The sequence below is a fragment of the Anguilla anguilla genome, chromosome 4 (genome assembly GCF_013347855.1).
Source record: "Anguilla anguilla isolate fAngAng1 chromosome 4, fAngAng1.pri, whole genome shotgun sequence".
Taxonomy (NCBI): domain Eukaryota; kingdom Metazoa; phylum Chordata; class Actinopteri; order Anguilliformes; family Anguillidae; genus Anguilla; species Anguilla anguilla.
The window spans coordinates 37,574,721-37,588,275 of record NC_049204.1 but is presented as its reverse complement, the minus strand read 5'-3'; the positions used below and the strand labels follow the sequence as shown (position 1 = coordinate 37,588,275).

Genomic DNA, 13,555 nt, shown 5'->3' with positions numbered 1-13,555 from the left:
TTAATTCAGTGAAGAGCAGATTTAAATCTTGCACTAGTTTTCTAAGCTCGAACAAGGGCCCTTGTCTAATTCTTCCTAACTGTGCCTAACTTTTAAATGTGTCTCTAGCTGCAGCATGTAACTCAGCCACATAGTCATTCCAGTGAGGTTTAATATTATGCACCTTATTCTTTGGTTTACAAAATAACTTTCTAGAAGCATTGACAGATTCCACAAATATTACTGTACATAAAACATAGATTTTTACTATGTTGATAATTATTACAGTTTATGTCACATCACCCAAATGCATATCTTGGTAAGTCAATGCTATCTAGCAGCTTTTCTGTTTGAGTGGTATATCTGTTATTATCATCCATCACTGTGTTAGCATTATTACCAGCAACAGATAACACAGATATATTCTCAACATTTAAGTACAGAGAAAGCATGTATAAATATTTTTTTTAATTTAGAAAGAATACTAAATACTCTTCTCTTTTTCAAACCTAAGACAGATGGTACAGAAAATGAGAACCCAAAAGATATTTCAAAATATGCATTGGAATTCTATGGTCATTTTTATACCAGTGATAAATGTCCCGTCAGTGACACGCCTGCTCTTAAAGACTGTACATTGTATATTGATGGAGAATTCCAATTTACATTACACAGATATTTCTGTTACTGCAATTAACTGCAAACTAAATGGGAATAAATATCCAGGGAATGATGTGTTGACCAGTGACTTCTATAAAACTTTTCTGGATGACATTGAGGTATTTGTTTAGAACATTCTTATTGGAGTTTTTTTACTTGTTTACTCAGAAGATTATTCTTCCATAAGACGTGTCTTATTATTAAGCATAAATGCTAAAAGATTAATTTAATTCATGTAATTTTTCTTTTAATGAGTAATACCCCAGATAGTGTGAAGTTAAATTTTAAGCACTCTTGCCTGCTTAATTGTTTCAGTTGTGTGTTGTTGTTTTTTTCTTGGTTCAGTTTTTTGAAGTCGCTAGCTGCCTGCAAGCTCAACAGTACCACAACTAGGTAACATGGCTTTTAACTGTATACAGTGGTTTGCAAAAGCTTGTGCACTCCTGGTCAAATGTACATGTTTTGTTAATTTTCATAAAACTTCTACACATGCACATTTTTTTAGTTAGTTTGTTCTATGTGTTAAATTCAATATGTTAAAAGAAAATAAAAACTAATTGTGCATTAAAATTTAAAGAAATATGTCTTGTTTCAGTTCCCAGCAGAGGTTGTATTAACTTCACGTAGAATATTGAAGTAATTGTTCAATTAACCTTAATTACATATAGTACACATATTGTTTTTGTACTCAAGCCTGCTGTAAATGTTTCTCAGCCTCATAATGGATTCCTTGACTTTCATTTTCATGACTTCTCATGTTGCAAACACCAATAACAGAGTCCAAAGGCAATCAAAAGCCTAGAATCAAGGCTAGATACTTAAAGCTGTCTTATACCTGCATGAAGGAAGCAATTGGACACACTTGACTATTCAGAAATCCCTCTTATGCCATTTGTCCCATAAGTTATGATGCCCTGAAATAGGGGGACTATTTATAAAAGGTGCTGTAATTTCTACGTGGTGGAACCAAAATGTGGCCACATTCTACCCTTTTTCAAAAGGATACTTCCAGCAGGATAGTGCGCCATGTCACAAAGCACAACGTTTACTCCTTATGGCCAGTATAAAAACTGCTGTGATTATTTGTAGCATAGTTTCAACAAGGTGCTGTAAATATTTCTTAGGGATTTTGGCCCATGCTGACTTCATAACATCACTCAGTTCCTCCCCACTATAGCCTCATCTTCCAGTTCTCAGCTGAGAGAAGTGGAACTCGGCGTGGTCTTCTGCTGCTGTAGCCCATCTGCTTCAAGGTACGACATGTAGTGCATTCCAATATGCCTTTATGCACACCACTATTGTAAAATAAGCTGTTATTTGAATATTTATTGCATTTCTGTTTGCTTGAACAAGTCTGCCCATTGTCCCCTGACCTCTCTCATTAACAAGGTGTTCTAAGCCATAGAAAAGCCGCTCTTTGGATTTTTTTGTTTATTGCACCATTCTCTGCAAATGCTAGAGACTGTAGTGCGTAAAAAGTCTGGGAGGGCTGCTGTTTCTGAGATGCTGAAGCAACCATTTCTGGTACCAATAATCATACCATGTTTAAAGTCCCTTTGGTCACAGATCTCAGCCATTCTAATGTTTGGTCAAACAAAAAACTAAACATCTTCACGATGTCCGCATGCTTTATACACTGAGATGTGGCCACACAATTTGTTGTTTGGAGGAGCACGCTCTTTGCGTTAAAACAAGCAGGTGTAACAAATAAAGTGGCCAGTGAGTATGTGTGAGTGTGTGTGTGTGTGTATACATATATATATATATATATATATATATATATATATATATATATATATATATATATATATATATATAGGGAGAGAGAGAGAGAAAGAGAGCTACAGGAATAAAACAGTCATTATAATTATTTGTATTTTTATTTATATTACCATGGGTTTTTTTATTACTTTGTTTTCATTTACAATTGTTTTGATGAGTCAGTATTCCTTCCTTTATTTTAAAGTTTTATTTATTATTCTACAATATCTTTTCAGATTCTTGAATATGTCCGTTCTGTTTTTAAACAAAGATTATTTTTCTTAAAAAAGAAACAATCCCAATAACAGCTGTAGTTTGAAGACGAAATGTCTAAAATTGTGTGAACTCATCTTTCTTGTTTTCAGTCAAACTCATTGGTAATTTTATACATCCTTTTGAAATCGGCACTGTTCTCTTTCCTCCACAATTGATACTAAAGTAAACAGAGTGCTGTTTGGGTCAAGAAATTTAACAAGGGGAACATTGACTCCTGTCTCTTGAAAGATGAGATTCTGCAAAGTCATGGCCATCATTGAGTCGACACCCAGAGCAGCCAGTGCTGTATCATCACACAGCTCTTCAAGGTCTACATTGCAAGTCTCACTGATCGTGGTCCTGACACAGTCCCCTGCCGAAGAGGGTGTAGGTGACAGTTGGGCTCTGGGTTCTGTGCATATGTTTCTCAGTTCTTCATCTACCAAAGCTGATAGACGTGTTTTGAGGGAGGTGTTTTGAGACAGCACATGATTTCTAAGGTTTTTGAAGCTGAACTTGCACACAACCTGTTGAGCATTGTTTTGCAACAAACATTGCTCCAGACCATCATGAAATTCTGCCACATTCATCACTATCATTCCCTTTGTCTCCAAAAATCTCTGCAAAGAATCCTTGTTCAATAGGAGGCCCAGGTTCAAAGCCCCCCAGTTAATAGACTGTGCAGCCAGTCCAAGCCTCCTCCGATAATGGCAAAACATGTCGAGGAAGGAATTGGCAGCGGCATAGTTTGTCTGAGTGGCATTGCCAATGAAAGAGGAAATGGAAGAGTAGCACACAAAGTAGTCCAGTTTGCAGTGTTTTGTTGCATGATGGAGATTTAAAGCACCATTAATCTTTGGCCTGAACACTTTTTCATAGTGTGACTTGTTGAGAGTTTCAAGTAGACCATCATGCAGGACAACTGCACTGTGAAATATCCCTCTAATTGGACAGGAAGGAAACTTCTGTTCAATCGCAACAACTGCCTTCACAACCTGTTCTGAAAGGGAGACATCACACTGTATGCTGATGACGGACACTCCGTACCAATTCTGCAGGGTGAATATCTCATTTTGCAAATGAGATGAAGACCTTCTGCTTAGAATGGCAATGCATCCACCTCCTCTTTGAGCAATGAACTTCACTGTTTCAAACCCCAGCCCAGAAAGACCCCCTGTCACTATGTACACAGAATTATGCAGGAAAAGTTGTTTTGGCTTCTCTTGTATTGGAAGGTGAGATACTTCATCCTTGGTTTTTCCATCAAGCACAACTATGGATGTGGTGTCTGAGCAAAAGTAGGATTTTGGTACCTGAACAGGCAGGCAATCAATGCTTCCGGAAGTCATTCTTTGAAAGACAATGTTTTTCAGTACCGGAGCTGCAGTCAATCGTATTGATTTCAGCCAGCTGTAAATCAATCTTTTTTGCTTCTTTAGGTATGCTTTCTGGAACAGATGAGCCACCTGAACGATCTGAACACAAACATTTTCACAATTTGTTCTAAACATGTTTCGCAAAAGAATAGGCGGCATCTGGTTATCATACACTAAAACAATGTTTCTGGCAGTAGAAACACTGCAAGCTTTATCAACCAAAGATGCATCAAATGGAGGCAAAAAAAACAAATGCATCGCACTTGTTCACATTTTGCAGCAGTCCGCTAAGTTGGGTCCCTACAATGACATTCCACCCTGACTGATTTGCGGTAAACATCAGCACCTGCATCAGATTTGAATCGGGTTCAAGAGAAATAATGCCCAACTTTTTCTTTTCTCTTACTTTTGGAAGGAGACGATGCAAGATTTCCCATGCAAAGACAAAGAAGGAAATGCATGGTGCTTCCTTGAGAAATGGAAGCTTCTTTGTTCTATAGCATGCAGCTTCTGGAATCACAACCTTTGAGGATGCAGTAATGGGGTAACATGAAACAATGTTGTCTCCCAATTTCAGTTTCCCCACATCCTTCCCGACAGCTGTAACAGTTCCACTGAAGTCCAGAGCCAGGAGTTTGTGGTTCTGTGATACGTGTTTGTTCCAGTACATGGTCGGACCAAAGACCAGATCAGAGACACTGACCGGGAAGTAATCTGATGAATGAACACAGATTTTACTCAGTTGAACCTCAACAGTTTGGTCCTGTATTTGGTCTCCAGGTTCACTACAAGGAATTGCAGACAGCTTTGTCATTCTGTAAGGGTCAGCAGTCTGCAGGATGAGATGCTCACACCCTGAAAAGTAAACTCCCCTCTCAGGGCTCTCAATGGTTTTAATGGGAGTGCGAGCAATTGCACTTGAATAAATCTCACCTTTGCTTATGGTCAGCTCTGGGTATTTAGTAGCTGGGTAGGAGCATAAAGTGTGAGCTAACAAACTGAGGTCTTCACTTGTCATAGAGGCAAGATCAATTATCTGGAACGAGAAACCTGAAATTTCAGCTGCACAGGCTCGAGTCATGCCAGAAATGACGAAACCTGGACTGATACGGTCTACCGTCCCCTCTGCTGATCTGTAGGTTATAATTCTGATAGTGTCAGTGTATTTGGCAGCTTTCAGAGCAAGAACAATTTCACGGAAAAGCTCACAGCAGTCGACCAGGTGATCAAGGACCACTTCTGTTTTCATGTGACTGAGATTTTCAAGACCACAGATGAACAAAACCTCTTCAAAATTCCTGTCATCATCTGGAACACTGAATTCAGTAAGTTCAAGTTCCTTGAACTGGACAAAAGTAGAACCTGAGTGTAAATACTGCCGTAAAAAATCAGCCACCCCCAACTGATCAGCAAAAACTAAGGCTTTTGGTTTGTGACAGAGGCTGACATCCTCAGTGGTGGAATGCTGCTCATTGTGAAAGAAGAACTCTTTAGCAACAGAAGAACCCCCTCCCAATAATGTGATGCTCACATGTCTCAGTTCAACTAAAACATGACCCTCTTTGTCTGTAAAACAGCCACATACCTCAAACCCATCAGATGTCTCTCTAGCTGTTCTCAGATATATGACCATTTCATTCTGCAGGGGACCAGACACAGTGACACAGCCCATGGCGGATGGGAATCCAGGCCTTGATGAAAATCTATTCCCGGCTGCAACAGCCATCATCTGCAGAAAGTGATCCAGCACTACAGGGTGGACATAGTAGTCCTGCAGCTGCCTCATCATTTCATTTGGAACCCTGAAGGTTGAAATAGCCTCCTTGAACTCCTCCCCATAGTACACATCTCCCAGCTGTCGGAAGACTGAACCATACTGAAATCCTGCCTGAGAGAGGGCTGTGTAGACCTGCTCTGCCCTTATGACTGATTGGCATCTTTTGAACACAAAATCCAGAGCGATGTTCTTTTCCTCAGGAGCCATCGATCCATTTTTCCATTCAATGGCACCTGAGGCATAGGTAGCTGACTGAGAATGTATTTTAAATTCTGCTGTTTTCTCTGATGGTTCAACCTGTACTTTCATTTTGGGGGAGGTCTCACTGAGTACAAATGGACTTTGGAAACTGATACTGAGCTGCAGTGAGCTAAGAGACACATTTGACTTCATACTGGCTATGAAGGAAGCTAGAGCCAGTTCAACATACAGAGCACCGGGGACAAGGGCAATACCATTGTTTTTGTGTTCACTAATGTACTTTGTTACACCTGAGGAAAGATTACAGGTGAACTCTGTGCTGCTGTGATTTGTGGGTCTTATAATAGGGTGAAGGTTACGAGACATTGTTTCATTGCCCTGCCTCACTGTTTCAAAGTACACCTCCTTCTTTACACAATCAAATTGATACCTTGGGAAGGATGTTGGTGGTGCCTCATGTCCTTTATAGAGATGTTCCCAATTTACATTCACCCCCAGCTCAAAGAGTTTTGACACAGAGGTTAGCAGTGTATCATGGTCTTTATCTGGTTGCACAGAGGAGAACACAGTGATGTCATTCCCTAATGTCTCCATGATGTTCCTCTGCAGGGCCCTTCTTGGACCTATCTCTACAAAGACTACGTTCTTCTTGTCTTTGGCTACTGATCTCAAAGCTTGTTCAAATGCAACAGGCTCACGAACATTCCTGGCCCAATATTTCCCTGAGCTAAAATCCCTGTGAGAACACACCTCTCCAGTCACAGTTGAAAACAACTCTGCCTCCATTTCATTCTCTTGCAAAGATCCTACACTGCCCTGTATTTGGTCCAGGATGGGATCCATCATATGACTGTGGTAAGCAGCAGGGACATCTAAAATGTGGAGGAACATATTGTTGTTGTTGAAAGAGGTCTTCAGCTTATGGTGAAGACTTTCGACTGCATCTGCTTCACCTGATAGTGTGCAGGACTGAGGGCTGTTGAAGGCAGCTAAGCAGACTTTCCCTGAGTAAGCAGGCAGGAGCCTCAGGATTTCTGATACGGCTATCTTACTGACAACAAGCATCTTCCCTCCTGTGACTTTGCTCTGCAACATACTGCGGAAATAGATCACCTTTACTGCATCCTCAAGAGACAGAAGACCAGAGCAATGGGCAGCAGCAACCTCTCCTACAGAGTGCCCAAGAACAGCATCAGGTCTGATACCCCAGTGCTTTAGAAGGCTGAAAATGCCAACCTGGATAGCAAAGAGAATGGGTTGGACAACATCTGGTTTTGAATAATCATCATTGTCATAGTCATTTTCCAGCTTCTGCAAAATGTTAGTGCTTTTGTAATTATGGAACAGGTTCTCAACCTCTTTCATTTTGTCTCTGAATATGGGATTCTCTTTCAACAGTCCCTTGCACATGCCTCTGTAGGTCACTCCATTTCCACAAAACACAAAAACTAACTTTAAACCTGATTTGAATGGTAAAATGCTTTCGTTCAGCGCTGATCTGAGTTGCTCCTGTAGGTTACTGCGAGAGGATGTCAGAAACACTCTTCTATACCTGTGCTTCATGTGGCTTCTCCGACATGCCGATGTATATGCCAGAGATTTTAGATCTACTGCATTGTTTGTGGCCAGCTCTTGACTTGTGTCTGCAATTATCATTTCAAATGACTTTTCAGAAGCTGCAGACAACACAAAGAGTTTTGTTGAATCCTGATTGGTGGGTATAGAATAGTCCACCTGCCTGTACTCTCTGACTATGGCATGTGCATTGGTCCCTCCAAACCCAAAGTTATTGATACCTGCAGCCCTTCCTGCTGCGCCAGTCTTTTCCCACTTCTCTACTCTAGTGGGAATTTTCAGGTTCAAGGCTTTGGCATCGATGCTGGCACTGTCCTCAGAGTAGAACAGAGAGGGAACAATGGTTTCATGGTGCATCATCAGAAGCACCTTGATGAGTCCTGCCACTCCAGCTGCTGATTCAGTGTGCCCGATGTTACCTTTCACTGAGCCAATGCAGAGTGCTTCTCCTGGAGGTCTGGTTTTGGCAATGGCTCTGGAGATGCTGCCTGCTTCTGTTGGATCTCCTACTGGGGTTCCAGTCCCATGAGCCTCTATGTACTGGACATGTGATGGATCAAACCCTGCAGAGTAAATTCTGTGGAGCAGCTCCTCCTGCTGGGCCATGGACGGCCTGGTGATTGGACTGACAGTGCCACCATCTTGATTGACAGCAGTTTTGCTTATGTTGCCCCACACGTGATCAAAGTCCTGTTGAGCCTGTAAATAAGACAACATAGGAAAGACTGTTATGATGTCACACAGAAAGGACAAATACCTCACAAATACAAAGCTGACAGAAAATTGAGAATAATTTAATTTAATAACTCCACAATCGTTTTTTTACAACTATTCATTTTGAGCTTAATCTGTAGAAAGTAGTTATATATGCATATTTGGTGATGTATTGTTCCACTTCTATAAGTCATTGGGATAATTTGCTGGTCTACTTGCTTGAGCACTTGAACTCACATGCATATGGGGAGCTTATGATTATGCTCTTTTTAACACACTACCAGGTAGGCGAGCCAAATTTTCAAAGCAAAGGAACTTGATAGTGGCCCGTTAAAAATTTGATACAAGCTTTTTCAAAATTAAAATGACAATTTTAAAACTGAATCTAAGTGAATAACAGATCAGAAAAGTGGCAGGAAAGTTATTTTGTTGATTTTTACAAGAGAGAGAGAGAAAAAAAAACAGATCACAAGAAAAGTTTATGATCCTGCATATAAAGATAGCATGGGCTCTTGAAGTGTCCAGGTTTAAATGTGTGTGTATTTTAGCTTTCAGCTGATATGATTTTACAGTGCACATGGCCTGAGAAAAAAATATGCAGATCATATAATATGAAACATAACATAAGTGATATTATCATGTTATCATTTGCACATTATTGTGCAGCATTATGAACAATTTCTTAAAAGCTAACTGTCCCTAAGTGACAATGGAAGCCAAACTGATATATTGCTGTTAGCAGTGAACAGTGTTGCATTGGCAAGTTGGCTATCTGTGAAACTATGTTGTTATATGCATATAGTATTAGGTAAAGTTGGTCTGTTATGTAACCGCCAATGAGTTAACATTATGGGGTACAGTACTGTGCAAAAGTCTTAGGCACCCCAGATTTTCAAATATAATATATAGTATATTTGGTCATAGATGTTTATTTTTTTGTTTTCTGCATTAGTGTGTCAGTAGAAAAGAGCAAATTTGAGATTTCCAAACATGAAAAGATACATTTTTGTATTTTGTAAAATAAAGTAATATTTTAAATAATAGACTACTTTTCGGATAAAAACTTGATCAAGGGTCTCTGGGATTACCTGGAGAGCCAGAAGCAAGCGAAACAGCCAAAATCTGCAGAAGAACTGTGGCAAGTTCTCCAAAATGCTTGGAACAACCTACCAGCCGCTTTTCTTATAAAACTGCACGACAGTGTGCATAAGGGAATTGATGTAGTTTTAAAGGCGAAGGGTGGTCACACCAAACATTGATCTTATTTAGTTTTTAACTATGTACTGCTCTTTATATTATTTCGATATTTATAACCTTTAATTTCATTATTTTTGAAAGCATCTTAGCTGTACAGCATTTTTTTTACAGGTGCCTAAGACTTTTGCACAGTACTGTAGCTGGCTACATGAAAGGGAGGTAGTGGTAGTAGGGTCAATACCAATACAAATGAACTATATCTGTATAGGAAATTCTTGAATACTTCCATTTGTCTTTAGAATACTGTATATTACAATAGAGGACTATGTGATACAGCAGTTTAACAACGAGTCACCATTTAAACCAGCATCAGTAATCTGGATAAGGAAAAAACTCTGCGTAAATTTTATTGTAATTTTTATTCCCACATCGTGATTGGATAGTAGCCACCAGACAAGGAAGTAGTTCTCCTTTTAAAAGGATAGTGGCCAGACTACCCTCTCTCTGTATATTTCACTTTATTCCTAAGTGGAATCAGCGAGGGTAACAGATCAGGGTTCATACACTTTTTCACCAATTTTGATTTTCAATGACTTTTCCATGACTTCTCCACAACCTTTAACTGAATTTCCATGACCAAAACAAATGACTTTATCTCAGCGGGACGATTTAAAATTATTTATTGTAACACTAAGTAAACTTAGGTCTGCATCTGAAACATATGGTGCCTCTCTAAAACAAATAAACACCAGACAGACACACTTAGATGCATCCTCTCATATTTTAATTCGAATGGTTTAACATTTTTGTCAATGTCTCAAACAGGGCTCGAAATTGCGACCATTTTGGTCGCATATGCTCCCGAAATTTAATCTGTGCGACCTCGAAATATAATTGGGAGCATTCGTGCGAGTGCAAATAATTGTTCTGGTGCGACCTTTTTTTCTTTTTTTTTCTTTTTCCAGTCGAACGTCTGGTGGGTGCTCCTAACTTTTAGAAGTTGGGAGCACCAGTGCTACGAAGTAAAAAAGTTAATTTCGAGCCCTGATATATTATTGAAGCTGCACTTCCCTGGCATATTGTCGGCACAGTAGGGCCTACGTTTACTAACTGCTACATTAGCAGAAGGGTGACTGTTGGGCGTGCCTGTAAACAGACTGAGCCAGACCGAATTAACTTCTCTCACCACCAAAATACCGCGAAGGTTACGTGCCAATTTACGTTTTATTACTATACATACTATGTTTATGATTTGATTAATTAGTAATTATATTTGATGCAACTTTAGCTATATTTCCATTACTTTTCCAAAACTTTTCAAAAAATATTATTTTCCATAACTTTTCCAGGGCCTGGAAATTGCATTTTAAATTTCAATGACTTTTCCAGGTTTTTCATGACCGTACGAACCCTGACAGATAGAAATGTACTCACAGTACAGAAAGTGGCTGCACTGGGAGACTCATATATGAGCTGAAAGTCAGCTGCCCTACAGAAACTTAGTCTCCCCCAAAAACAAAAAGTGGTGAGAATATGTGGAACAGCTTGTCTAGTCATGTAATTGAGGCAGAGTTCCTGGAGGCGTTCAAGGCTTGATGTAGTGCTGGATGCGCTCTAGTTTGTAGGTAAGTGGTGAATGTAGAAGGGCAGTATTATGTGTTCTTATGTTCTTATAAACACAGTATTACTGCCTCACTTTTTTCAGTGGCTTGAGCAGGATGACCCCACAGCCTTCGCCTCTCCCATAGCCATCTGCTCTGCTGGAGAAAGGTTTGCTGGAGCCGTCGGGTGAGAGCATCTTGGCTTTGCTGAGAGTGACAAAGATCCGTGGCTCAAGGATGCAGCTGACCCCACCACAGACAGCCATCTCACAGTCTCCTGGAAAAACAAGAAGGGTAGCTCAACCATCAACATGACATCACAAACAGACAGAATACAGATTTTCCTTCTGGGACAGTCACAACATCTCAAACATGGCCAGAGAGGATATAGTTCAGAGTTGTTTTTGCTTGCTCCAGAAACTACTTTGAAAAATTGGATTTTATCTTATTTTAATTCAATAAATAGACGGCTAATTTAATGAGAATGAAACCAAGATCCTGACTCACTGTAGTCATGAAAGGTCCCTTGTGTCCATATGTCCTGATCAAATTCACACAAAAAACTGGCCCTCTACGTTTGGCCACCTAATTACTCTCCTACGTCTGACTGGCTACTGAACCTCTTCATTTTCCCACACATTTTGATGCACCATGTCGTACTAGCAGAAGAAATTAGTGCTTATTTGGTCTTCCAGGGTAAATAAAGGTCAAGTCATTTTGACCTTTGTTATCCCACAGGGAAATGTGTTGTGCAAACAGGGTTGATAAAACAAACAGCTATGGCATAAAGGAGCATAAGTCTGGACAGTTACAGTTCTCGCACATTGCACCAATGCATGCATAGATGATCAGGTTAAATGGACATTGCTCTACTGCTTATATCAATACATATACCTGAAGTTCCAGAGAGATCAATTAAAAATAATACTGTAAAATAACTAATAAAAGCTTCAGTAAAAAGGAATAAAAACTGCTATAGCTGTGTGTAAATAACAGGCAGCCTTACCTTGTCTAACGGCTTGGGCAGCGTAGTGGAGAGCCACTAGAGAGGAGGAGCAGGCGCTGTCAATAGACAGCGAGGGTCCAGTGAAGTTGAAGGTGTAGGAGATCCTGTTGGCAGCTATGCTCATGGCTGTTCCTGTGCCATTGTAGTGGGTTATGGTGGTTGGGCTGCTGTTCAGAAGTGTCTCGTAGTCCCTGTTCATGAGTCCTAAAAGAAATAGTGTTTGAAATAAATTTATACAGTTCAAAAGGATTCTGTGAATAGTGAGATGCACTGAGCCATTAAAAACACGAAATGTATTTTAAAGTTGGCCATAGGGCTGGCATTCTTGAACTTCCACATTCAGACAATGATAGCCAAAATCATCATTCAATCAATGAATGCCCCTGAAAGAAGACTTTTATCTCACTAAAAAAACGAATAGTTTGTACCAATGAAAACCCCAGTTCTGGTTCCACTGGCCTTCTCCATGGGTATCCCAGCATTCTCCAGTGCTCTGTAGGTGCACTCCAGCAGGAGCTTCTGCTGGGGATCCATGAGGTCTGCCTCTGTCTCAGTGATTCCAAAGAACTTGTGGTCAAACTCATTGAACCTGGTAAAAGAGCCATAGTTGTGTAGTCAATACTAGGCAAGCTTCAATAATAATTTATTTTAAAAAATTTAAAAAAACATTTTCTCATTTCCTTCCCAGTTGAAGAGCTCCTCTTATGATTAATATACTGCAGTGGCATTTAAACCTCTGATGTACATATTATTTCATACATTTTAATGAAGGTTTTATACAGAATGTTTGCACAGTTTCTCTCAATGAGAAAGATTGACTATTTGGACCATAATCAATAACCAAGCAAGCAATTACTGGTAAGATCACAGCAATTATGATCACATAAAAAATCACATAAAAAATTACATTACCCATCAATGAGTGAAGCCTTGACTGTCTGAGTTTTTCCAGCCTTTCTATTGTCTGGATCATACCAGAAGATACTGTCAAACCGCTCATCTGGAATCTGCACAGCACAGTTCTTTCCCTCCAGCAAAACCTTCCAGAAATTTTCAAGTCCTTCACCTTCAAACAAAATTAAAAAAAAAATGTAATAAAACATCCCAAGATCATTTAAAAGTACTAGTTGAATCCAGAAATAAATTTACTAATCACAACAACTGTTACTACTTTACCTCCAGGAAAATTGCATCCGATCCCAACTACAGCAATATCTTCACCTAAGCCTTCCATTTTACAGTTTCTTCACAATAAGCTTGTATTACAAGACACATTTAACATCTAAATGATTTGTCTTTTAGGAATGATTTGCCCCTTAATTGAGAAAACCCTGCTTTTCATTGACCCATAGAATATTGCCATGATAAATGACACTTCTCATCTCATCTATTACAGACATTTTCTGAATATATCACTCAGAAGTTCCCACAGCTCAGTAGTCATCTCCTTACT

The 13,555-nt window shown here is 39.6% G+C and overlaps 1 protein-coding gene across 1 annotated transcript; it reads right to left on the bottom strand.

The window, feature by feature from the left end:
* Nucleotides 1–2,518: 2,518 nt before the first annotated feature.
* On the bottom strand, nt 2,519–13,555 carry LOC118224911 (highly reducing polyketide synthase PKS6-like). Its single transcript, XM_035412765.1, is given in 7 exon segments — nt 2,519–4,277; nt 4,279–8,283; nt 11,192–11,373; nt 12,103–12,306; nt 12,531–12,691; nt 13,015–13,168; nt 13,279–13,555. Coding segments are annotated over 7 exon segments (6,258 nt in total). The 5' UTR covers nt 13,337–13,555; the 3' UTR covers nt 2,519–2,783.